Genomic DNA, 25,345 nt, shown 5'->3' on the forward strand with positions numbered 1-25,345 from the left:
TCCACTGGGGCACTCAGTGAGCGAGCACTTGATGCTCAAATCTCCAAATCATATTCCGATGGGAGGACTGGGCGTTCAGAGCCTAAAACAATATTTGAAGAGCAGAGGGCAGCGAGATGGAAGCCCTGAAACCCAGGCCTCTTATGTCCCGTGACTTCTTACATTTTACCTGGAGATATGGAAACAGGCAGTTAAGAGAGCAGAAAGCAACATGTGGCCACAGAGCAGCAGCATACGAGTAATAGTTGAGTCCAAGACCAGTAATGCGGCCAAAGTCTCCTTTGTACCAAGACATGGCAATTTCTAACCTAGTCTTAGGCTTTGTTAAATGAGTTGGATTAATTCAAGCTTCTGAATTAGAACACAAGCCTCCTGGGGGCAGAGTTGAGACCACAGAGGACAAACACAGGAGGCACAGCCACGAATCCGCCCCACAGGCATTACCAGTTGATCACTGCACTCCTCTGTCTCTGGTTCCAGCCCCACACAGCACTGCAGGCGGCGTTGCCAATCAAGTATGTTTAGCATTTGAGATGAAAATTATTTACTAAACTTGGTGCTTCGCTGTGTTCTGAATATTCTGTGTGAAGGAGAAGCTGTAACAGGCATGGGAGCCTGACGCCCATCGGGGTTATGTGCCTTCAGACTAATCACGTAACTGCTTTAAAGTGGGGTTGTCAAGTGGGGAAGGCCGTCTAACTCAGAGTTGATAGAAAGGCTGCAATGACGTATATAAAGTGCTCAGTATCACACCTGGCACACAGTAGGCATAAGTGGTAGCTACCATTATCATACTGTCATTTTAGGGCTACTGATGTTGACAATGGAATGGATGACATTTCCATCGCAAGAAGAATATCATACATTAGGCTGAACCATATGAAATTGATCATCAGTTATTTTTGACCTAAAAAACAGCAATTTCTTCTTGTTCTATCTGGTACATAATGATGTATTTCATTTATATCACTTACTTACTCTAACTTTGTCAAATCCTTTCCTTCAAAGATTGCTTCCAAAGACATACTCCAACCCCTCAAAACCGCCCTCAAATCAATTGCTAGGGCAAGCAAAGCAAGGAGGCTGACAGAGAAGTTGAGGACCTCATATCTAGGCCCACTCTCTGGCATCTAGTCACATAACTTCTTAAGACTTTGGCTTCCTCGTCTGTAGACTGGGAATAACTGTGCCTTCTTTAATGGGGATTTTGTGAATTTAAGAGGTAATACATGGGAGAGCACTTTCAAAAGTTAACATCATTATACCAAAGCAAGGTATTATCAATTCCACTAGACTGTGCCACTTCTGAAAAACATTAGCATTCAGAATTTTAATCATGTTTTTCTATAGAAAAACTGCATGTAAAAGAATAGAGAATTCATGCAATCATGCCAAATGATCATCAAAATTGATCTTGACGATACTCTCACATGAATGTTAGAACTACTAAGTAAATATGTATATAGTGCTTTGCCACTAAAAATCATACCTCACTAGGTAAAATAAATATAACAGGAACAGTGAGAAACCTTCGTGTTTACAGTGCCTCAAACGTCAAGCTCTGAAACATTTATGCCAGAAATCAGAACAACTCGGAAGGAAAACTGGGGAACTGCCCGCTTCCTTCCTTGGCGGACTTTAAGATGGGTTGGGAAAGTTTGATTTGGGTGCGGTTTTGCTTAAAGATAAGGATATAAACTTTGTGACCTCCCGAAGTCACTTTCAGACCAATGGCTTTATCGATTCTAAGAAGAAACAGTTTTCTTTTGCCTTCGAGGGCAGTTTCTTTCCCGAGTCCTAAGCCAGGGCGGTCGGTTAGTATAGGAGGGAGATGCGTGTGGACCAGCGACTAGCAGAGGTGAATGTGGCTCAGCTCCAATCCGGAAGTTTCCTCCCCTTGTGCGGTGAATGGGGGCCAGTGCAGGGCCCCCGGGGAGGGTCGCCTTTAGTCGGCCTCAAAGGCGCTGTTGGTAGCTCCCACATACTCAGACTTCTTCTTGTGCCTGGTCCACATTTTCCGCAGGATGCTGGGGACGCCGCAGGAAGCACTTCCCGTCAGTGGCAGGGAGGCTTCTGCTCCCTGCGGGAGGGTTGGGTACTCTTCAGTCATCTTCTTGAGGTGTCTGGATCTAAAGAAAAGCCAGGGGTGGGTGGGGAGAGCAGTCACATCGCTGAACCAGACTTTTACTGGTTGCCCTCGGGAAGAACAGCCAGAGCCCTTGCCCCTCCTTTGCTCCCACACCTGTGACCAGGGTGGAGGGTCCCTGTTGGGACCCACGCAGGAGTGACACCCCCTCTCCCGCCCCCAGGGGGTCCCTGCATTGGGGGAGGGAAGGACGTGGCCCTGGGCACACTGGCTGAAGGGTCCCAAGTTCTGCTCTTGTTCCAAACTCTACTCCCCACTCTCCCCACCCAACGAGCCATCTTGCTGGAAAAAGCAGATGTTGCAAAGCATCAGCTATTGAAAGCGCATGAGCCCTGGGGCTGAGTCCTGCTCCCATTTACTGTGTGACCTCAGGCAAGAGACTTAACCTTGACCAGCCTCAGTTTCCTCACGTGTGAAACGGGGATAATTTCATCTAATTCACAGGGCTCTTGTGAGGAGGGCAGCAAGGTAAGAAAGCATCCAGCACCTTGTAGACCTCAGTAAATGTTCATTTTTCTTCTCACTTGCTCCTCTTTTGGGAAAGACATGGGTTTTATTTTCAATAGCCAGGGACCAGGAGCAAAGTGGAATGAGAATGTCTAAGCTCAGAGAGAAAGGGGCCATTTAGAACCCTCTGCAGTGCAGCCATGTGGATGGAAAAGCAGGCCTTTCTTGAGGCACGGCGGTCCACTTTTGCTGGCTTACTGCCGCAGTCAGCAACAGCCTTTGCTGCTCAGGACAATTTGCTACTAGAACTTAATACAATCTAAATGATTTTCTTACTCTTCTCCAATTAGAACTCAATACATTGAGTGACTTGGTTTTTCCCACTCACTCTTGATGGCTCTCTTTCATCGAGAAGGGCTTCACGGGGGTCTGTTTCTCCTTCAACTCCCTCAGCTTTCAGGGTGTGCGCCCCTCAGGGCCATATGGTGGCTCTTGGTCCCTCACATGTGAGCACCTAACACTTTCCCAAGCACGTGCCTTTCCGACCCCCAGACTGTTTCTTGAAAAATGAGGCAATGGTTTGTGCCAGGCTCTGCACGCATTAGTTCATCCAATTCTCACAGTAACCCCCCAAGAGGGGTCCTGTTATCATCCCCATTTTTGGTTTGATTTTTTTCTTAAATAAATGAGGACCTGAAGGTCTGAATAACTTGCCTGAAATCATAGTCAGTCAGTGGCGGTGCCGGGCAAGCAGACAGATCTGAGTCAAAAGCCCACATCCTTCCCCATCCCCGAAACCACCTCTCCGCTCCCTCCAGCCTGGAGGAGTGTGATGGGGGCGTAAGTGCACACGGTGAACTGAGTTTAAGCCTCCTGCCGTCTTCTTAGTGCCCCAGTGGAGGCAGTGAGGGCATTGCAGGGGCACTGTCATTCCTGCTACTCTCACTGCTGTTTCCGGATCAGAGTTAATAGTAACGTGGGGGTTATAAATTTGGTTTGAAACATTTGTACTTTTTACCTTTGAGTGGGGACCGTGAACCTGATTCATGAGGCATTTCTGACACCGGCATGCCTTCGGGAGGTCCTGAATATGGCCTGCGATTACATTTATCTAATTAACCAAAACCCCTCCCAAATGACACTTCTCCAAGTCTAAAGAGTGGCGTTAATGAGGTGGAAGCCATCAGAAACACTTCAGCTTAATCCCAGGGAAACGATGAGGCGCTGCAGAGACCCAGGATTACTGCCCTCATTAAAAGGGAATTTACAGCTGGCGTGGATTTTGTTTTAGCATCTTGAGAGTCTGTTGAGCGGCCACCTGTTACTCTTCACTGCTGCAGGCTGACAGGAGCGGGTGGGGAGCCCCGAGGCCGCAAGGCCGGAGGCACAGCACTCACCCTCTGGTCAGAGCAGCTCCGTTCTCAGGGCCCGGGGCTGCAGCCTCCAGGACGCCTGGGGCTTTCACGGAGATCCGGGCCACCGGGGGCATCTGGGTGGGGAGAAGGGAGTGTGAGGATGTCCTATGTTCCCAACTCTGGCACCGACTGCAGCCGTTCGAAGGGTATCCTCACACCACAGCAGACACCAAACTTCTGACTTCCCGTTTCTATCTTAGTAGAATCTGCATTTCTAACAGGGTCCTAAGTGGTGCTAGTCCCAGGACCCCACTTTGAGAACCACCGACCCAGAGACGCTTGAAAGAGAGCAACTCACTACACTGGAATTTGACACAACATTGTAAAATGATTATAAATCAATAAAAAATGTTTAAAAATAAGTAAATAAATAAAAGTAGTATAGGAAATTAAAAAAAAAAAGAGAGCAACTCAGTCCAACCCGAGGACTCTGTCCCCCTTGCACCCCCGAGGCCCGTGTCCACTTTGTTGTCAAATCCTGCAGATTCTTGCTTTGAAATACTGCTGAGGTTAGCGCCACCCTCTCCCTTTCCTGGGCTGCAGCCTTCAGGGCCTGTCTTGTTTCCCACCAGACCCACCACATACCCCAGACCCTCCTGGAATCGGACAGTCTCCCCACTACAGGGCAGACGGAGGCCAGCTCTGCACCCTGCTCTTCCCGGCTCCTCAAAACCGTGCTCCACCCCCTCTGTGCCGCTCTGCTTTCTGTTTCTCCGGGCGGGTCCCCGCAGGGCTGGTCCTGCTCTTCCTGTCTCTCACGCACAACTCCGCATCCTCACCCAGCCTTTCCTTCGCTCTCTGGATCGAGCCCCAGCTCTGCCTGCCCTTCAAGGCCACTTTGTCCAGGCAGCCTTCCCTCAGGCTGGTGCCCAGCGTGATCTCTCTCTGTCTTTTGGCCCCGGTGTGACATGTTTTGGCATCCCACCAATTCTCTTTTTGGGTCTCTGCTTGATTCTTGTGCTCTGTACTCTCCCCAGGACTGGCATGGCTGCGACAAGGTCTGGGGCTTAACCCTTTGGGCACCCCCCACCCCCAGCTTAAAGGAGGCAGTGAGTGCTTAAGAACCGTATCCTGAACTGAACAGTAACTGATGGCCTAAGCAGGGCTAAGTTCAGAGTTTGTTCTGTCAATGGACCTTTGCTCTGCTCCTCTACCCCAAGCCCCAGGGAAAGCTTAAGGTCACTACATCCCTAGAATTGCTGGAAAATTCCAAGTTGAGGACACCAGGATTCACCCCGCCTTCTCTCCCTCGCTGGTTGGAGGTGGTGGGCAGAGTTACTGTGCCACCTTGTGGCCTCTCGGGAGCTGTCCCTCTCCGTTGTGCCGGCAGCCCTGGAAACATGCCTCTTAGTCCATCCAGCCCCACTCCTGCCCTCCGCTGTCCTCTGTCTGCAGTCTGATTTCCTCCAGCGCGTTTTAGCATCGGATCAGATTTAGCTGCTCCAGCTCTGAACTGCCCTCCGCCCTGGGATAGTGGGCCTCTGATGAGCTGCAGGACCCCAGCCCCACTATCACAGGCCCAGAGGATAGGATCAGTCATGCCGACTCTTTGTTCTCCGTGCTACTGTTGCCCCTTCCTTTGTGACCACGTCCCATCACCATGCTGGCCCACCTCTCCTGGCACTGGCCTCCCAGCTGCAGCTACCTCTCTGCGACGGGCACTGTCTGGAGCCCAGCCCGGGGGCTGGGAGCAGGTCATCCAAGGCAGTGAGCTGCCCTCTTCCCCTTAGCCTGGGGTTCAGCCGAGGCCAGCTGTTTGAGCTGTCACAGCCCGACAGCCTTCACTCTGGCCATGGCCCAGCCATCCTGTTTCCCCTGGGTACTAGGTTGGGGCAGGGGGCTCCTGATTGCCCATCCCTGCCCTTTGGGTGGTGTTCGGGATGACCTAAAAGAGATAACTGGTTCAAATTTCCCGCCCAGATCAGCAGGGAAGTGCTCACATCTCTGTCTAGTTTGTGTCATAAGGACAAAGGCTGACCCAGACACTCTCTCCAGTCTCTTCTAGTTCTCACAGGGCACGATCCATGAGTCTTGAGAGCTGATGCCCACAGAGCCCAGGAGGCCCGGGCTGACCTCACCTCCGGCCACCACCGGCTCCTCCTGTGCTAACCCAGAGGGCACCCACACTCATGCCCAGAAGATGATGGAGATGTGTTTTTTCAGGGTGACGCAAAGCTAGACCCAGACACGCACGGCCTGACCCCCCTTCAGGGAAGGACGAGCCACTCAGCTCGGGGAGGGGGGACAGCAGGTGACTCTCAGTTCCTTCAGGTGTCCTTGGCTGCAGAGGTCACACCCTTCTGGGCACCCACATGCCGTGACAGAGCAAGGAGGAAACATAAAGTTGTGGCCACTTGGATCCAGCTCGGGACAACTGGGTGGACACCTGCCCCAGAGCGCCTCGCAGGAGGTGCTGGGCCTGCGGGTGGTTCAGCGGCTCCCTGGGCCCAAGTCCGCTTGAGACGATGGTGTTTGTGTTTTCACCATGCTCGAGACCCGTGCATCTCTTTACCCCTGTAGCCGCGCCTGGGAATTCATCAGCCATTTCCATCTGCCGGGGGCCAGCCACAGAAACTGCTTTGCTGCCCCCTGCTCGAGATGTCTGCTAGGTAATGCCTTCTGCTGGCCTAAGAGCTGAATTTCTGGCAAGAAGGAGAGCGGCAGCCAGTGGTGTGCCGCCAGCCGATGGCTCTCGGAGCTGGGAACCCTCAGCTAGGCTCTTCTAATGACCCTCAGGCCAGGAACAAAGGACACCTGGTCTCTTCATGGCAGGGACAGGACAAGAAGTTTAAAGCACAGCAGATACAACTTACCAGGCTTATTTTACTTACCAAAGCTTTTCCGTATGCTCGATTCCCACACATATTTGCTGATTTGGGTTCAGAAATCCCCACTGCAAAGTTGAATGGAAGGGATGTTACTCAGTGGTCCTGTGTTCCACCTCCCCCTGGTTCTGCATCAATTAGCTCGTTAGCTAGTCCATCACAAGCCGGGAATTTCTAACGGCCTTTGTACCAGGCAGCACCATCAGGCACTAGGGTCAGGCAATGGGGCAACTGTCCAGGGGTCACCTGTGAAAATGAGCCACAAGTCCTGCCTGCTGTTGGGAAGTAAGCCTCATAATGTGGGAAGGTGGGGGTTTATCAGAGTCCTGAGACATCGTACATGAGAACCTTCCTTCTGTGCCTTTATTTCTGAGATCACCCATTTCTGGGAATCCAGCTGTTGATTTGAGGTAGTTGGTGAGAGGTGGGGGGAGCTGGGCTTCAGTCTAGTCCCTCCTGGGCCAGAACACAGCGTAAAGAAATACTGCCCCCCACCCAGAGGGAAACATCTCAGTGCCAGTAAAATGGGGTTGCACGATTACCAAGAGCAAACCACGACGTGCAGCGTGCTGGCCTAAGTGAGGACAGCAGCTCCTGTCTGAGTACTTTCTGTGGCGGGCACTGTGCTGAGTGTGAGATACAAGCCCTGTCTCACTTCACCCTCACCACTGCCCTCACAGGGGGATCTCACAGCCATCCCCACTTCCTAGACGAGGAAATGGAGGCTTTAGAGACACATAGCAATTACGACGAAGCCAGGTAGGGATGACCTAGGGACTGGCATGCTGCCCTGTTTGTGGTCTTGCAGGCCTAGGGAGACTTCACCGAGGGACCCCCCCTCACCCAGTCTGGGAGGAATTTGCCAGGTGGGGAGACACAGGGAGGGCAGTCTGCAGAGAGAACCATGTCTTCTAACAGGATAGAATGAGTGGTCACAGAATTTCACTACAGCTCAGGGTTGTTCTTTTTATTGGCTGGCAGGGACAGGAGTGTCACAGGAAGTGGCCCACAGGAGAGATGAGCAGAGGACAGGTCCTGGAGGGCCTTGGGCATGGTCTGGAGGGCAGTTGGGGGTGTGGAGAACACAGTATTTAAAGCAGAGGGGTGGCAGAAGCAGATTGTGGGGGGAGAGGGATGGTAGTGGAGGACCAGGGTTGGCTGCTACACATAAGGGATGAAGGTAATCTGAGCCCAGGTAGCCTGAGGTAGGTACCAAGAGGGAGGGCAAGACAGGCCCAGGAGTGGACACTGGTTTAGTGTGTGGAGTGGAGGTGGGGAGGACAAGGGGCCGTTGGGGTAAACATCCTAGCGGCTTGCTGGAAAGATGGATGGTGGCCCCAGCTGAAAAGGAAGGTTTAAAGATGGAGGACAAGTTCCCTTTGAACAAGTTGATTCTAAGACATCTGAGGAAATCTTGGTGGAGAGTTTCCTCCAGTGGCCAATTCCCCTAGGCCCATTTCTGGTCACTTGAGGCTTATCTGCTCAAAGCCTCAGGGTGAGAGGGTTTCTCAGCTGGGCTTCTGCCTTCAGAGTTCCCACTACTTCCAGAGTTCCCCAGAGCATCTTTCTCCCATGAGAGAAGGCTACAGCATCCAGGAGGCTTCTCCTGTAGCTCAGAAAAGAAACAGGTCTCTAGATCTGAGATCCCTGGAGACACATTTTCTGATGGGAGGATGGAAGACTCATGCCCAAGGTCGGTGCTAAACCTTTCCTATGGAGAACACTGGGGTCTGGCTTTGACTCAGAAACTCTCCCTCCCTCTCATCCCCTCTGGAATCTGTCAGATTGTGGGAGCTGAAGGAATTGAATCAATGCCCAGCTCAGTCTTTTTTTTTTTTTTTTTTTAAACCTGACTAGCACATTCCCTGCGTGAGCTGACTGTCACATGGTGGGCAGAGTCGGTCTATTTCATAACTTACTGTTCTCCTCTTCCCGTCCAAGCTTCTACAGGCTACTTAGGGAGGAAAGTAGCCCCTAAAACTAGACAGTTGGGAAGAAATTATTCTCTAGGAGAAAGAGGCAATTAGCTAGGAAATCAGGCGACCTGAAATTTAATCTCAGTTCTGCTGCTAATGAGCAGCACGACCTTGGGTAGGTCACACGGTTTCCGTGGTTTCAATTTCCTCTTCTGTAAGTTGGCAGGGGGGTGCTTGCAGTAGATCTGAGGTTCTCTACCATCAGGGTGCACTGGAATCACCTGGGCGCAGGCTTATTAAAGCAGATTGCTGGGCCCCACCCCAGAATTTGATTCAATAGGTCTTGGGTGGGATCCAAAATTTGCATTTTCAGCATGCTCCCAGGTGGTTCTGCTGCTCCAGGGATGCCACTTGCAGAACCACCCATTAGATGGTCTCTAAATCCTTGTTAATCAATATGTTGTCCTTGGACCAACATCATCAACATCATCTAGGAGCTTATTAGAAACAAAATTTGGGATCCTTCTCAGTCTTACTGAATTAGAATCTGCATGAAAACAAGATTCCCAGGTGATTCTTTTGTACATTAAAATTTGAGAAACATGGCTCTAAATTCATTTTATGATTTTGTAGAGAAGATAATCTTTTCCTTTCTACACACATGCACCCACCCTCCCACCCACCTACCTATATATAGATGGAAAAATTTATCTCCTCTTAATTTGCAAGGCAGATTGCAATTTCCTAATGGCTTCACTTTACATAAAAATGTATATATGTAATCACTTAACTAGAAAACATGGCTTGATTTATGTGCCTTTATACCTTAGATCATAAAAACAGGACCAGGGTGTCAGTGACCAAAGAAACCTTAGAGATCCAGTCTAACATACGAAGGAGGAAGGAGAGAAGATGGATGAATGAAGAGATATACTCAATGGAGTCTAATTTCAGTTCTTGTAACATTCAAAATTGTTGACACCCAAAGCTTTGAGAAGGACGTCCAAGACTTCTTGTGTATTTTTGGAATTTAAAATATGAATAACTCTAGGCTATGGGCATAACAGAAATAACTGAAACCAGCAGTTAAGGGCAAAATATCATCACAGACTTCAGCAGGCTAGACACAGATTCCTGTTTAATTGCTTGGGGTGGAAGCCATTTTAGAAAATAGCGTCAAAGGTAAGACTTCAGTGTTTCCAGCTTTCAAAACAAATTTGTCTCTAAATTCTTTTAATAGATTGTTGAAATAGCTTAAGTCATTCAAATTTTAAATGATGAGGTTTTAAGATGGCAGTTGTTGAAGAGCCTGTATAATTACACACACAGACAGACAGACACACACACACACACTCCGTAAAATAATGGAAGCTCCTTTTGCTTCATGGGTCGTGTCTACACTGGTTTCCTCTCCCCCAGAATATAATAATTTTTATCTCCTCCTGAATCCGGCAGGACTGCCTGTGGAATAAGATGGTAGATGAGCGCGTCTTGGCTCATTACGCAGGCGCAGGCGCGGGTATTTGCAGGCGGAAGGAGTTCCGTGGTGCTGCTGTAGGTGGCGCCCGAGAGCAGGCGCAGTCAGAGCCGAACAGCGCGCACAGCGGAAACGCGGAGCCCCCGCGCCACGCGAGCTCTGCGCACCTGGCCTGATGGAGGACGCCAGGGAGGACCACGATGTGGTTGGAATAAACACATGCCAGGACGCGGACTCTGTAGCAGCTGCTCTAAGTGGGTCACTGCCCCCCAGGGAGGCCCTGGGGCCATGGGCCACGGACACACGTACCAGGCCTGGCGGGGGTCTTGCCGGAGTGGGGTCCCTGCAGCCGGGCGTTCTGGAACCGGCTGGCCCTGCGGCCCTCAACGTCGCGGCGGTCGCTCCTGTGCGGCAGCAGCTCCAGGGGCCTGGGCGTGTACAGCTCTGACTCGAACACCACCTGCCGAGGAGGAAGGACCGTCAGCTTGTTCCTCTCCTGGAATCCAGAACCCACAGCCATGGCCCAGGACTGCAGCCTTGCAGATGGACCTTCCTTACCCCAAACGCTGCTAGGAGCAGTGAGAACACTTGGGCTGACTGGCCTGAAGCAGTGACCTGTGGCATTTAACTTCAGCATGTCCAGTGGTACCACGCTGCAGGAAAGTGAGGCTTCTGGGGGGTTCCTCACCAGCAGCCCCTTCACGAGTCAGAAATCTGGGCCATTAGGCCCCATACTGGGGCCGGTCACCTGTCCCAGGGCCCCACATGGTTTGACAACAGGACAGGCTATTTGAAATGAAGACGGTCCTAGAAATCGGACCTGCAGCTGAGTAAGCGCCCTGGTTCACGCGGGTTTCTGGATGCTCCTGCAGAGGGGAGACCTGGGGAGAGGACTCCGGGCCCAACTGATTCCCTGGTTGTGAAAAGGAAGAAGCTGCAGGGAACACAGCAGGCAGGGCTCCCGGCTACTCACAGTCCCCCACCGTGCAGGATGCCTGTCTGTGTCGGCTGGGAGATGAATTTCTAGGACGTGTGGCTGGGTAAGTGGAAGCTGGTAAGCCAGAGCAGAACGCTAAATGCTAAGGTGTTTTCAATCATGACCACCCGCTGAATAGTTGTTTTGGGGAGAACATTAAGAGGAATACCCCTTTTGTCAGATTCCATTGAAAGGGGCCTTTAAAAATATAGTAACAATACTGAAGTCATTGAAATAATTTAAATGTAAAAATTTGAGACAAGTAATACAAATGATATTTATCTTAATATCACAGGTGACAAGGGGAGTCTTAGCAGTTTGTGGCGCATATCCTGCATATTTTTATGCATAGCTACGACACTGGGGTCATTCAGTTTCTTCTCTCCTTTGAAGCAGTTTGGAACCTCCAACATTACATGGCAGCTTCTCTGAGGCTTGTGTTTGCTCATTCTCTTGCTCACCTGCTCCTTCCCTCTGCAGACATCCTGCGAGGGCATTTCCATGCAGATCCTGGGCCCTGGGTGTATCTGTGAGTGAGGTGGACCCATCTCCACCCTTAGAGTCTAGTCTTTGGTGAATCCCCTTCAGTTGTCCACATATAACAATCGTGGAGGGAGCTGAGGCAAAGAAGACTGAATTTTTAAATATTATATTAGGGTGATAGTTTACTGGCGAAAAATTGGACCTTTAATAAATGTTGTTGGAATAAATGTCAGGCCACCCAGGAAACGGATCAGTGTCCACACTTGTCATACCAAAATGAATACCAGACAGATCAAAGATGCATGTTAAAAAGAAAACCAAACAACCCAAACCCAAAAACAAACACTGGAATAGAATATGGGTCAATGTTAGCATTTGTTATGGATAAATAGGGAGTTATCCCTATGTACATAAAACTCTTACAAATCAAAAAAGAGGAAGAAAAACAGTAGAAAAATGGGGCCAGAAAACACCTGGCGATTGACAATAGACATGCAAATAGCCAGTAAACATGAAAGATGTTCAACAACAATAATTAAACGCACGTTAAAACAAAATTGTTTTTTCTCCTATCGATTGTCAGTGATGAAGTTAACCTCCGCGTGGGGTTGTGCAGCCCTGAGTTCTAGCCCCAGGTTTGATACTTTGAGGTTATGTGGAAGGGGGTCCTTTCCCCCCATCCTCGCTGTGTTGGGGAGCAGTCCCTGCTGGTCCTCCGCAAGGATTTCAGGAGCACAGCAGGCTCTCTTCCCTCGTGCCACCTGTTTACCTGCAGCGTCGAAGAGCAGCCCTGTCTGCCACAGAGGAAGAAGGGGCCGGGGGTGGGGCGGCTGTCATTCTTTGCTTTTATTGCAAATAGTTCTTTGCTTAGAAAATTAATATATTCCAAATTTGGTCTCATCTGGCTTAGGAAATTAACTCTTCTCATGCCCAGTTTTAGGACCCAGGCTCATTCTGTGTCTCTGGAGAGAGCTGGGGATAATTCAGGAGCACTTAGGATTAGTCCGCCTTCTTCTCTGGGCATTGCAGAAAATGGTTTTTTCCCTCCAATAATTTAGAATATTTATTCTCCCGCTACCCCTGCTTTGTTGAGATAGAATGGACACATATGATTGTATAATTTTAAGGGGAACAGTGTGTTGATTTGATACGTTTATAAATTGCAAAATGATTAGAAGGTGGTGTTTCTGTTGGGTTTCCAACAAGCCTTCAGGGCAGGCTGAGGGCAGTGCCCGTCCGCCCTACACCAGCTCACTGAGGGCTGTGAGGCGCAGCAGAGGGTGGCCTGGACTTGTCACCCTGCACAACTTCCTCAGCTCTCTCCCTTTCCTTCCCTCCTCTTAGCACTGCCCTCTGCCATGGTGTTGCCCAGAATACTGGCATTTTCTGGATAAACGGCATTTCAGAGCCCCTTCCCCTGGACATGTGTACCGTTGGGCCTCAGGGCCCTCCCCTGGGATGTGGACATCCAGGGTGAACGGGAGAGACCTGAGCCTCATTACTGACATCCAGAGGCCTTTGGCTGTCAACCTCCCATCACAGGTATTTGGGATTTTATGTTCATTCTCTCAGCATTCCTCTAGTGAGGAATGAGGACTGGCGTGTGTTCCAGCCTGTTTTGTAGAAGGAGAAAGTAATGCAGGGCGTAAAAGCCTGAGGGGTCTGGGAGGACCCAGCACCTCTGAAAGGGAAGCAGATGTTCCTCTGTCGTCCCTTCTCTGCACTGTAGCTGGGCGAAGGGACTGGGCAGGGAGCGAGTGGAGAGGCATTAGCTGCTCAGCCCACCTCTGGATGTAGGTTTCCTGGGGTGGGGATGAGGCTGGTTACTTCCCAGGTGCCTTGGCAAGTTATCTTCTCTGTCCCTGAAGGATGCCAAAGCAGGAAAGGAAAGAGGAGAGGGCTCAGCTTGGAAAACGTCCCTTTCTTAGCTGGTCTTGTGCTTGGTTTTAGTTTCCCGTAACAGTGGAGGCACTGAGAGGGTGCAGGGCAGTGCATTAGGTCCACACCGCGGCATGGACAGCTGGATGTGTGCTTGTGACTTCCTGAAGGCCTCCCGACGACCTGGCTTATTTTCTGGTCGGTAGGACACAGTCTAGGCTGGCTGCTGCTCACTGGTCTTAGAACAAGCTGGTCTGAGAGCAGGCTCTTTAGCACACTGAGTGCAGGGCTGAGATTAGGGAGTGGGGAAGGGGAGACAGGGGTTTTATGTCGAATTTTCCTTTCTGAGGTCAAATTTCACCAAATTGCCTGCTGGAAATAGGAATGTACTAGAGCAACAGCTTTACTGAAGTAGATTGATGCTCCCCTGCTGGGCTGAAGTCAAAGACCTAGGGGGCCGGTAGGAGGTTAGAAAGGCAAGTGAGACCTAGGTGATGGAGAAGCATGATGATTCGGGGCTGATGGGATCCACAACAAAGTTCTAGTCCAAATCCCTCATCTTACCTATAGGGTAACTGAGGCCAAGGGAGACTGTGTGTCTTCAAGGTCACAGAGCTATAAGGGGCAGAGCCTGGACGAGAACCATGCTTTCATGACTCCTAAGGGACTGCTCTTTGTAAGACCCACTGAAGTGCTGACTCCAGGTAGGAATTTTCAAGTGCAATTGATGGCTCAGTGCATTTTGAAATAGCAAATCACCAGATTCCCTCCTCCACAAGGTTGAAATCTGGGGAGAATGTGGTATTTGCAGTCTCATTTCTCCATCTTTCCTGATGATGGCGCTGCTGCTTATTGTGGAGGGGCTGTGAATCACAGTGGTGATGGCTCCCTGGTACCCGGAGTCCTAACTGACCCACACTTCAGGGAAATTTATTCCTTCAAATTTCCTTAAATTTCTTCCTTGATGTCCTTATGATGTTGGCAGCATCAGGATGATCAGGATGTTAATAAAATTGCCTGAGAATCAGAGCGGGTAGTGGGGAAAGGACTGGTGAAACTGGAGAAGAAGAAAATGGAACTTATGAGGGGTCCAGAGAGGGAGGAAACTGCAACACTAAGGATGGTTGAGAGAGGAAAGAGATACTTGTAAAGAGCCTGACATCCATATGGTAGCCCAAGGGCTGAGAATAGACGCAAGTAAGAATTTCAAGAAAAAAGTCCTAAATATTGGTACATTAAAGCAGTTGCAAAATATGAATGATTTTCTTGGGAACTCGAAGACAAGAGTCAGTTGGATGAGGAAAGAAAAGATCAGAGACAGTTCTTTCTGCTTTGGGACTCAGTTTCCCTGTCTTAGGTAGAATAAGACCTTTCCTGTCTTTTCTAATTTGAATGTTCTGTTCGGCTGGGTCTGAGTTTTATGAGCAAAGGACGAGTCAGGCTGTTAGGGGAAATCAGAAATTCAGAGAGCTCAAAGGCCAGAGGGTGTTATTAAACTCTCTCACCTGGGGGAAGATTTCGTGTTTGAAGACAAGGCCTTAGCTTCTGATTTTTTTTTGATCAAAAGTTATTTTTATGTATATTCATATACTTGAGTCTTTTTTTTCCCCTCTGTAAAAATATTTTAGAGAGGCAGAGTCATAAACCATAGACATAGCAGTCTTTCTCAAAAATTTCCATTCCCAGGAGAGCTGAGAGCATGGTTCTGCAGAGCCAGGCTGAAGTCAGTTGGGTCTTCCAGGGGGCTGTGCCCTATGGTTTGGGGTTTCGTGTGTATCAAGCTCATGTGGCTTCACCTCTACCATTGAGAGTTATCTCCTTTGTTTAAGTTCTAAATCCCTTGAGAAATTTCTTCCCTAGAACCCTCTTTAACTCCTAGAAAGTAGGATTTAGTTTCCATTTTTAAGCTTTCATAGTCACAGTTTCTCCTTATAAAGTCAGTAGGTATTGGTATAAGGGGTGATTCAGACAGGAAGATCATTTAAAGTTAGAAATTCAAGGCAAGAAGTTGGTTGAAAACTAAACGTTCCTAATTCCCAGGGGATCACTCTTGAGTCATGAACGATTTTGTGGCTCCTTCAAATCTGGAATACAGATCTTCTTTGACTTACAACGGGGTTACATCCTGATAAATGCTCCCCCCACCAATATCCTAAGTGGAAAATGCATTTAATACAGCTAACCTACCAAACATTACAGCTTAGCCTAGCCTACCTTAAATGTGCTCACAATACTTACATCAGCCTATGGTTGGGCAAAATCATCTCACACAAAGCCTATTTTACAATAAAGTGTTCAATATCTCATACAGTTGATCAAATACTGGACTGAAGTGAAAAACAGAATGGTTGGGTGCAGAATGGTTCTAAGTCCATCATTTGTTTATCCTTGTGATCGTGTGGCCGACTGGAGGCTTCGGCCCAGCAGCACGGTTGAGTACCATCCCACATATTGCTAGTCCGGGAAAGATCAAAATCTAAGATTCCAAGTATGGTTTCTGAATACAATTCTCCTTGGCATCATCGTAAAGACGAAAATCATCAAAGTCAAACTCTCGTAAGTCGGGGACCATCTGTAATGCCAAACTCAAGTCTTTGACCGAAAGGTCTGTTCTCAAACTCTAAATTACCCACAAAAAACCCTTCCCTTTCCATTTTTGGTAACACCCACTGCTCCTTGGAAGTCAGGAGCATTTTCCTTCTAGACTGTGGGCTGAAGTTTCCAGGCCCCATGAGAAAGATAAGAATTTCCTGCCCTACAACAAAAAACCCATTAAAACCCTTTCTTAATATATAAAATATTTTCAAAAGCCATTTAAAAAAGACATACAACTGACAGAAAAATGAACAAAAGACATTTCTTTTAACCCAGAGGGAAAAAATATCAAAATCTATGAAAAGATGGAGAATGATGTTAATAATTTAAAAAATGAAAATTAAAATTAAGATGTTTTCATCTGTGAGATTGTTAAAGATTAACAACGTTGATACCATGCAGTATTGGCTCAGGAGTTCTGCTAAAAGTACTTTAAAACAGTTGCTAAGAATTTGGTAATGGCTGTAACTTTTTTTCAGTGTTCATATCCTTTGAGCATTTTCTTTCCTTTTTTAAATTGAGATAAAATTGTTGTATTACATTGTATAAATTTAAGTATAAGGTGTTGATTTGATGACTCAGCATTTTCATATCTATGAATTTATCCTCAAAAACATTTGCATAACAGCATAAAAAATTTGTTCAAAAATATTTCTTGTGGCATTGTTTCAGTGGAGAAAATGGGGAAACCCCATTTATTGATGGTTTGGCTAAATAATTAATGCAGAAAAATCTTCAGATTTGGTTTGGATGAAAAACTACATTCATAGAATGGTATACTATACAGCCTCCATAAAGATTGGGGACGATCTGTATGTGTTAACTGGCATGTAAATATGTTCAAAATGTATTATTTAGTGAAAAAAGCAAATTGTAAAACAGTATGTTATTGAGCAATACAGCATATCATGTTAGTCTATGAGAAATTTTCACTGAAAAAAACACCAGTGCTTTTGGAATGCTCAGTATGTGTTGGGCTCTGGTTGAAGCACTTTACATGTGTTAAATCATTTGCTCCTTCCAATGGTTCTAGAGATCTGTGCTCTCACTATCCACATTTTAATGCTAAGGAAGTTGAGTCCCAGGATGGTTGGGCAATTTGCCCAAGGTCAGGTAGCTAGAAATAGAGCTAGGATTTAAACCTGGGAAATGGATAGAAACCAGGCAGCTGACTCGAGTCTACATACCTAACCACTATGTTCTACAGCTTCTCAGTATTTTCTGGTACCGTATTTTATGTCTTTTTTGTGTTTGAAATTTATAATGAGCACATACTGCTTTGGGAATTTTGGGAATTTAAAAAGTAATAAATGTATATTAAACAACATTCCCAGGTCACTTAAAAATTATTTTAAAAAATGGAGAGTAGGATTTTAAAAATTGAGATGCTTAGAAAATGAAAATAGTGTTCTACAAAAAATTGTGATAGTAATAGAAACTCCAGTATAGCCAAGAAGAAACAATCAGCGGTTAAAACAAACTTTTCAAATTAAAGTACAAAGACATATTGACAGCTTTTATATAAAGAAATCTGTAAGTAAATGAAAAATTCACAAGCTCTAAAGACGTGTAAACTAACTTTAAGATGATATGTGTGCTTATTAAAGTAGCAAAAGATAATACAAAAAAATGAAAGCCAATGTTGGTGAGGTTGGAGTTAAATGGAAAAGCATTGTTGGAAGCCTGGCAGTTGTTCAGAATTCCTGGTAGTATATGATGAAACTGTAAGCAGAAACCATCTTTTAAAAATCATTGTTATATTTTCCATATTTAGCCCAGTGTCTCACACACAGGAATGCAAATATTGGATGGATGGATGGATGGATGGATTAAACTATTCTTATCCTTTTACTTCTACTTTGAGGTCTCTACTCCACATAATTAATCCGAAAGAATAGTATTTGGTACAAACAAATTCACTGCACTGCTACTTATGATAGTGAAAAAATGGAACAGTGCAAATGCCAACAATAGGAGAAGACCCAGGTCAGGGATGCTGTACCCACATTGTGTTTAAAAAAAAATGTATATAGAAAATGAAAATTACTTTCTGTGGGGAAAATGGCAGAAGAAGAGGGTCTGATGCTGGGCTGTTTGTGGTCTGGGTGACATTTGTCGGATATTTGGGGTAATCGGACTGAGGGTGCGGCAGCAACAACAGGGGCTACAGAAACCCTTCCTGGTTGTTGAGAGGAGAGGGAGAGAGGGAAGAAGCTAGACGTTGCTTTTTTAATCAAAGTCAATAAAAGGGATCAAAACTGAAGTTTCCTTACATTCTTGGTTAGGAGGTGTTGAGAGCTTTTGACTCTTCTTCTGGCTGGACTGGACACTGCAGAGAGAGAGAAAGGAATGGTTTTTGAGAACACCTGTGAGGCTGATGTAGCTACAGTAGCCATCCCCAGAGGGTCTGCACCTGGAGTGGGACAGGGCGTGGGGGGTGGGTGGGGGAAAGAGGTGGGTGCAAGCACAATTTTAGATGTTACCTGGTTGAGCGCACCAAAGCTCACAGCAGTACTATTTGCAATAGTTAAAAGGTAGAAATAGCCCAAATGTCCATTAACAAATGAATGGATAAACTACATGTGGTCCATACATACAATGGAACATCACTCAACCTTAAGAAAGAATGAAATTCTGATACAAGCTATAACATGGATGAACCTTGAGAACATTAAACTAAGTGAAATAAGCCAGATACAAAAGGACAAATATTATATGAGTTTGCTTATATGAGATACCTCAACTAGTCAAATTCACGAAGACAGAAACTAGAATAGGGGTTACCCGGGGCTGGAGGAAGGAGGAATGGGGAGTTATTATTTAATGAGTGCAGAATTCCAGTTTGGGAAGATGAAAAAATTGAGGAAATGGATGGTGGTGATGGTTGTACTACAATGTAGGTAATGCCACAGAACTGGACACCTAAAAAATGGTGAAGTGGTAGATTTTATATTCTGTGTATTTTACCACAATTTAAAAAACCTCAGAGAATCAATTAATCACAGAAAAGTTCCTCGGTTGGGAAAAGTTGTGTATGTTGTTGAAAACGGAGACAGCCCAGCATCTCTTTTGCACGTTGATGCTGGAGTGATTTACTTGGAAATGGAATCCCACCTTGTAACTGCCCTGCCTGGAAGGGAAAGGACTTCTTGTCACACATCAGACCAGTGATCGGGTAAGAGCTGGGTTGCTGTTACCTTCTGCAGGGCACCTGCGGCTGTGAAACCAGGAGTGCCGAGCGCTGTTTAAGAGCTAGGGCTCCTGGCTCCTCTCACCTGGGTGTGAATCAAACTCGACCACTTGCCAGTTATGTGACTTGGGCAAATGACTCATCCTCTCTAAACCTCCCTTTCCTCACCTGGAAGGCAGGGGAAAAACCAGCACCTACGTCAGAGGGCTGCGGTGAGGATTAACTGGACTGATGTTTATAAAGCCCTTGGCCTGGCGCCTGGCAGAGTGAGTTCCCAGGAGTTCACAGTGGTTGTAATGATTGTCCTCTTTCTCTGCAAGACGAGGGCAGGTGAAAGCAATCAGTGATAACCTCAAGGGACTGGCATCCGTCAGGCGTTCTCTTTCTGGAGTTTCCTCCGTTCCCTCCTGCTGTTCCCGGATTTCCCCCTGCCAACCCTTCCTCATGCTGGTTTCTCCCCAGGAGAATTGTTTTGAATGCTGTGGTACTGTTCACCCTTGCACTAAACCCACTGGTATAAGTTCTGGGTAAAACCACAGCTTTTATCTTTTGTGTTTACTGTGAATTGTGCCTATGAAACCTTTCTCTTAAAGGGCTCTCCTCTCTAGGAGGTAAAAGTACACATTGGTCCTCAGTTACAGACTTGATCTATGTCTTGTGCCTTTAAAATACTTAAGAAATGCTACAACACTTGATGTTGCCTTATTTTGGGGAGGTATTAAGATGGCTCAGCTAAAGAAATGCCTAGATGTTAGGCTGAACTCAATATATGTGTGTTGGAAAGAGGGATATAACAGAATAGTAATAAATGGATTAATGGCTCACAGTGAGCTTTCCCGGGGGCTGGTTTATTTCCTTCTCTTAGTCACTCCTCACAGCAACTCTGTAGGGTAGGGTCTCTTCAGTAATTCTGTTTTGTAGGTAGATACTGAGGGTTAGAGGTCACACGGTGGTGGAACAGGGCCAACGCTCTTGAACTCCAGGCTGCTGAACTTATGCTCGGTAAATGCTTTGGTCATTTCATGTGGAATAGACACAGCTAAACAGGAGCATTTGGGAAAGAGCATCCCAGGGAGACTAGGACCTTCATTAGGGAAAAATCAAACCAGCCAGTATTTCTGCAGTCAGGGAATACAGGGATGGAATGAGGAGGTACCGATCTCTCTCCTAAGCAATGACTTAAACAGAGCCTGGTGCCACCTTCTCCCCCTGGGAGCCCTCCGCTTGCTGGCTCTGGAGAAGGCAAGATGAGGAAAAACAAGGCACAGGAAGAGGTGGACTTCTTCCACTTCCATTCTGACATAAAACTGCAAATGTTCCTTTTCTGGAACAGCTTCCTGAGCAATGACCTGCCCATGAATACTGATGACTGTTTGGTTTAATACCAGGAGGTGGCCATGAATAAAAATGGTAAGAAGGGAAGATAGGATTGACTGTTTATCTTTGACTCAACATACTCATTGCTCTAAATATGGGATAAAAATAGAAATGACTAAGTTCTCCCTTTTACAAGAGTGGCAACTCAGGCCCAGAGAGGTTAAGTGCCTGCCCAAGGTCACACAGCACAGAAGTGGCAATAGATCTCATGACTACTCTGCTAAGCAAATGGAATCAAAGGCCCCGTTTTGAATGATTTTCTCCAGGTGAAGTATAACATTGCTCCTGAACCTCATAATAAGTTTTTAATTTAAAAGGCATTCCACCTTGATGTTTTTCTCTCTTTAATTTTTTTAAATGGAAAAAGATTACAGAAAATTCACATTCTAACATCTTCATATTTGCTTTTAATTTGTTTCCTTTTCATATAAAGGAAATAAAAAATTAGAAGGCAAGTTTTGGTCCCCTTTCTACCTCCCCTAATTCTACTTCCCTCCCTCTTCAGGGCTACTAACATCAGTAACTTTCTCTGTGTCTTTCTAGCCTATATATTTTATATTTTCCTCCAGGTATGTATCCATAAACAATATATAGTATTGTTTTGTATTTCCAGATGTAATAATTATCATATATGTATACTTTTTCAGCCTGCCCTTTTTTTCCCCCCCACATCATGCTTTTGGGACCTCTCTGTGTCCATCCACATAGATTAGTTCATCCTTGTTGACTGCTGTGGAGTATTCTAGACTATGATGACACCGCATTTTACCCCGTTCCCTCTTCAGGGACACTTAGGTTGCTTTCAGATTTGCCCTTGGAGACTCAGGGCCCTTGTGAGCATCCACGTGGAAGGGTGCTTACCCAGAAGTGGGACTGCTGGGTCAGAGGGTCCAACTTGACTTTCCAGGTACATTCCAGAGTCTCCAGAGAGTCCCAACTTCAGCACGTGGGCAGACTCCCAGTTCTCTTTTCCTGTCCCTCTATCTGGCAATAGATGTCTAAAGCTTAATTTATGTTCCACTGGCTGTCTCTTTGTGGCTGGACTGAGCCTCTCCCTTCCCCCCAGCAGTAGCCCTGTCAGTGGCTGACACGGGGAGAAAAGGACTTGTTTGAACAGGGGGTCACAGCACCAGCGAGCATCCAGCCCTCTTCATTCAACCTGATAGTGAGACCAGGGGCTAAGCTGAGGTCCTGGGCTCTCCCAGCAAGACAGGGGCAGCAGAGAGAGCACTGAGGGGGCAGAAGAGAGGGCCGAGCTCTGCAGGAGGCGAGGGAACTTTCCAGGATCCAGACCCATGGGTCTCTGTGCTCTCACACAGAGCCCTTCCCGGGACTTGACACCATTCACCTGTTCACCTCTGAGCATCAGAGCTTTTACAAAGTCACACTCTTTGGCAGTGCCAGTTGCAGGTTAAGTTTGGGAGTGTGGCCCTAGGGTCTGGGCAGAGGCCAGCCTCGGTCAGGGCAGTATTTGACTGCTCCATTGGACTTTAGGCCACTGCCAGCAGGCTGTCTCCTCACATTTCACGGCACAGTTAGAAAGCATACTTTTGCGCTGCTTCTCGTTTCAGAGCCCACCTGCTCACTGGCGAAGATGACAGAATCTAGCTAGCTGCCCTGGAAATTTTGTTTTCATCTCTTTTTCCTAAAACAATGGCTTGCTGTCACTTTTGTTTGGCATATTAGGTTCCCAGGATCGAATTAAGTGAAACGGGGAGTATTTAACTCTCTCGTTCCCCCTTGATGGATTGTTTCTCAGTGACTGATGTCCATCCATGTGCCTCCTTTTCAGAAACAATAACCGCAAACACCATCAAAACAGAGATGATCAGACCTCAGAGACCCGAGGGGAAAACAGCACGTGATCGTTTTTACCCTCCTGCGTGCCGCGTTAAGGAAACGGTCAAGGGCAATTTTACTCACCCTTGGAAGGAATCACGGTGGTGAAAACTTCTATATTTTCATCACTGCAGCTGTAAATCTGATGCATCGCTTCAGCCTTCTCTCCCCAAAAGTGCCTGGGAACCGGAGGCCTCTCTCTGAACCCCTAGTCGCGAGGTTTCCTAATCCAGTCTGGCTCGGGGATCATTGTGCCGGTCCACAAAAGACAGGCTGGTGCTGTGATCTCATCTCATTCCAGAGTCTTCACTGCAACATTTTCTAATCCCATCTGTCTTTTTTTTTTTTTTCCTTCCCTTTATGAATCCTATTATTGCGAACCTTTGATTGAGCGTGGCGGCTTCAGTCCCCTCCCAGCCAGGATGTATTTAACATTTTTATTTTGCCGTGTCTGCCGCAGTGAATTTGGAAGTCTTTTGTGAAGTGGTGATGAAGTGAAATCGCCTACTCGGTTAGCACCGAGTGTGGCTGGAGGATTTCACCGAAAAAGGAAACGTGAATTTTTGTACCAGCAACTCTCCTTTTCATTTCAGAAAGGAAAGGGCTGTTTTTTTGTTGTTGTTGTTGTTTGTTTTTTCCTTTCAGAAGAACTGGCTATTCAGTAATTTGTCATGTGTTAATTTGGCTTCCTTCAAAGTTTCTATTTTAAACAAAAGGACTGTTTCTCCGGAGCCTTTTCGCCTCATGCCAGTACATGACAAGGCTGACATTTCTAGAGAGCTAGGCGTTTAGCATCTCCTTGTAGACACCGGCGGGTGCTTGCAGGGATGATAACAAGGACATGCAAGGCTCCCACTTAAAGGGAGGTTATATTTTTATTATCCTAAGTATCCTAATATATATTACCCTAAATAGCCTATATAGCTTATATTTTATCCTCTATATTCTCTCTCTCTCGATACAAAAAATAAGGGATGGTTGAAACATTTGTATTATATCAGACCTACTACCTTTCATTACACCATTACAGATTTATTTCTTCATACTGATAAGGATGATGATGTGTTATTAATAAGGATAGTTGGCATTTATTAAATGTAGCTAAGAGCTAGGAAGCCTGTTATATATAATCTCATTTAATGCCTGCAACTACCCAATGAAACTAGCTATTATTTTTACCATTTTTATAAGTGAGGAAACTGAGGCATAAAGAGATTGAGTAATTTGCTCAAGATTAAAATACCTAGTTCATGGCAGAATTAGGATTTAATCTCTAAGTTGCTTCCAAAGCCGATGTACTTAGCCACTAAGTTGTACTCTATTCTTCACCTCCAAAACCATCCCCCCTCCTTCGGACCTGGGGGGACCTGAGCCATGGTCTCTCAGACCTGCCCTTGGTGAGCATTGATGTTTCTATGGTGGACAGATTTGGGGCATTTTACTCTTCAGGCACTTGCCAGTGTTACACTGATGTCTCTGAGACTCACACTCAGCAGTAGAGGATGGCTCTGGGCAGCCACAGTTTATTATACCTGAATTTGTGCCCTGGGCCACATTTGATTGAATCAGGGCAAACACATAACCCGGACTGCTGCCTCCTGGAAACAGAAATTGGGCCTTGGTCTGGGGCCAGAGGGAAGGTACTGTCTCAGTATCTGAGGTGGCTCTCAGAGCCATTGAGGGTGAAGTTAAGGGGAAGCCAGTGGACATAAATGGAACTGCTGGTCTGAAAGGGGCCTGAGGCCTGGATGCAAATCCAGGGGAGGGGAGCTGGTCCTTTCACCTTGGCCTACACTTGGAGGGTCTGTGGGTCTGTGTCTCTGTGCGTGCTCAGGTGAGGGCCAGTGGGAGGGAGGGAGGCTTGGAGTTGAGGGGAGTGTTGGGAGAGTGAGGGGTGGGTATGAGAGATGGAGAAAGATAGAACATAAAGAGGCAGAGGTGAGGGAGGGGGCGCTGCCAAGCTTGAGTTTCCCATTTCCTGCCTTGTCTCTCCCAGGCCCTGTGGCATTTTTGTCTTGTAGTCAGTAGGATATACCTCAGTCTCCACCTGACAAATTTCCTTTTTGGAAGGTTTAAGTGGGTTTTTGTTCATTGTTCATTTTCAACTACAAAGAGACTATCTAAAAGGCTTGTCTATAAATTTTATAACCTCCATGGTGATTAAATTTTTCAGAGAATATAAAGTTTAGAGGAATACCTAGTATGATAGAAAGCAAGGTACAAAATTATGTTGAAGGCTGAAATTATGTTAACAGACTAGGCAATAAAACCTACAAGGTGAAATTTAACAAAACTAACAAAAATATCTACCTTTACATTGAAAAAAATTAAGGACAGAATTGGAGTGACCTGGTTTAGCAGCAGTTTATTAAAAAGAAATCTGGGGTTTTGATTAACCACATGCTTAATTAGAGGCAATATCAAAGTCCAGGAACTGAAAGACACAAATGTAGTTTTAAGGACCTGATACTAAACTGAAATTAAGAACCCTCTGGGGCACCCAGAAGTCAATCAGAATTACCTGGATTTAATCTCAAGGGGTCCAGGCTGGATTTGGTTTTTTCTAAGAGAGCCCAGACTTAATCAATTAGAGTATATTGTACTATGTCTAATGAATAAGACTGAAACACGTAACTAAATGAGCTTATGTAAGGAAACACATCCAGAGAAAAACAGGTCTTAAGAAATCATGCTTATATGTTTGAAATATATTTTAAATAATAAAAATGATACCTGATTATTATAACAAACTCAAAAATTATAATAAGTACACAGAAAAAG

The 25,345-nt window shown here is 46.5% G+C and overlaps 1 protein-coding gene across 1 annotated transcript; it reads right to left on the reverse strand.

The window, feature by feature from the left end:
* Window positions 1–1,835: 1,835 nt before the first annotated feature.
* Window positions 1,836–22,907, reverse strand: VXN (vexin). The gene is made up of 6 exons (XM_006204699.4): window positions 22,649–22,907; window positions 18,432–18,487; window positions 10,536–10,686; window positions 6,840–6,901; window positions 3,991–4,082; window positions 1,836–2,129 (listed from the first exon to the last, which is right to left on the reverse strand). The coding sequence occupies exons 1-6, from the start codon at window positions 22,713–22,715 to the stop codon at window positions 1,946–1,948; spliced, it is 612 nt and encodes a 203-aa protein (XP_006204761.1). The 5' UTR covers window positions 22,716–22,907; the 3' UTR covers window positions 1,836–1,945.
* Window positions 22,908–25,345: the final 2,438 nt, after the last annotated feature.

This window comes from Vicugna pacos, chromosome 29, assembly GCF_048564905.1.
Source record: "Vicugna pacos chromosome 29, VicPac4, whole genome shotgun sequence".
In the NCBI taxonomy this organism is placed as follows: Eukaryota; Metazoa; Chordata; class Mammalia; order Artiodactyla; family Camelidae; genus Vicugna; species Vicugna pacos.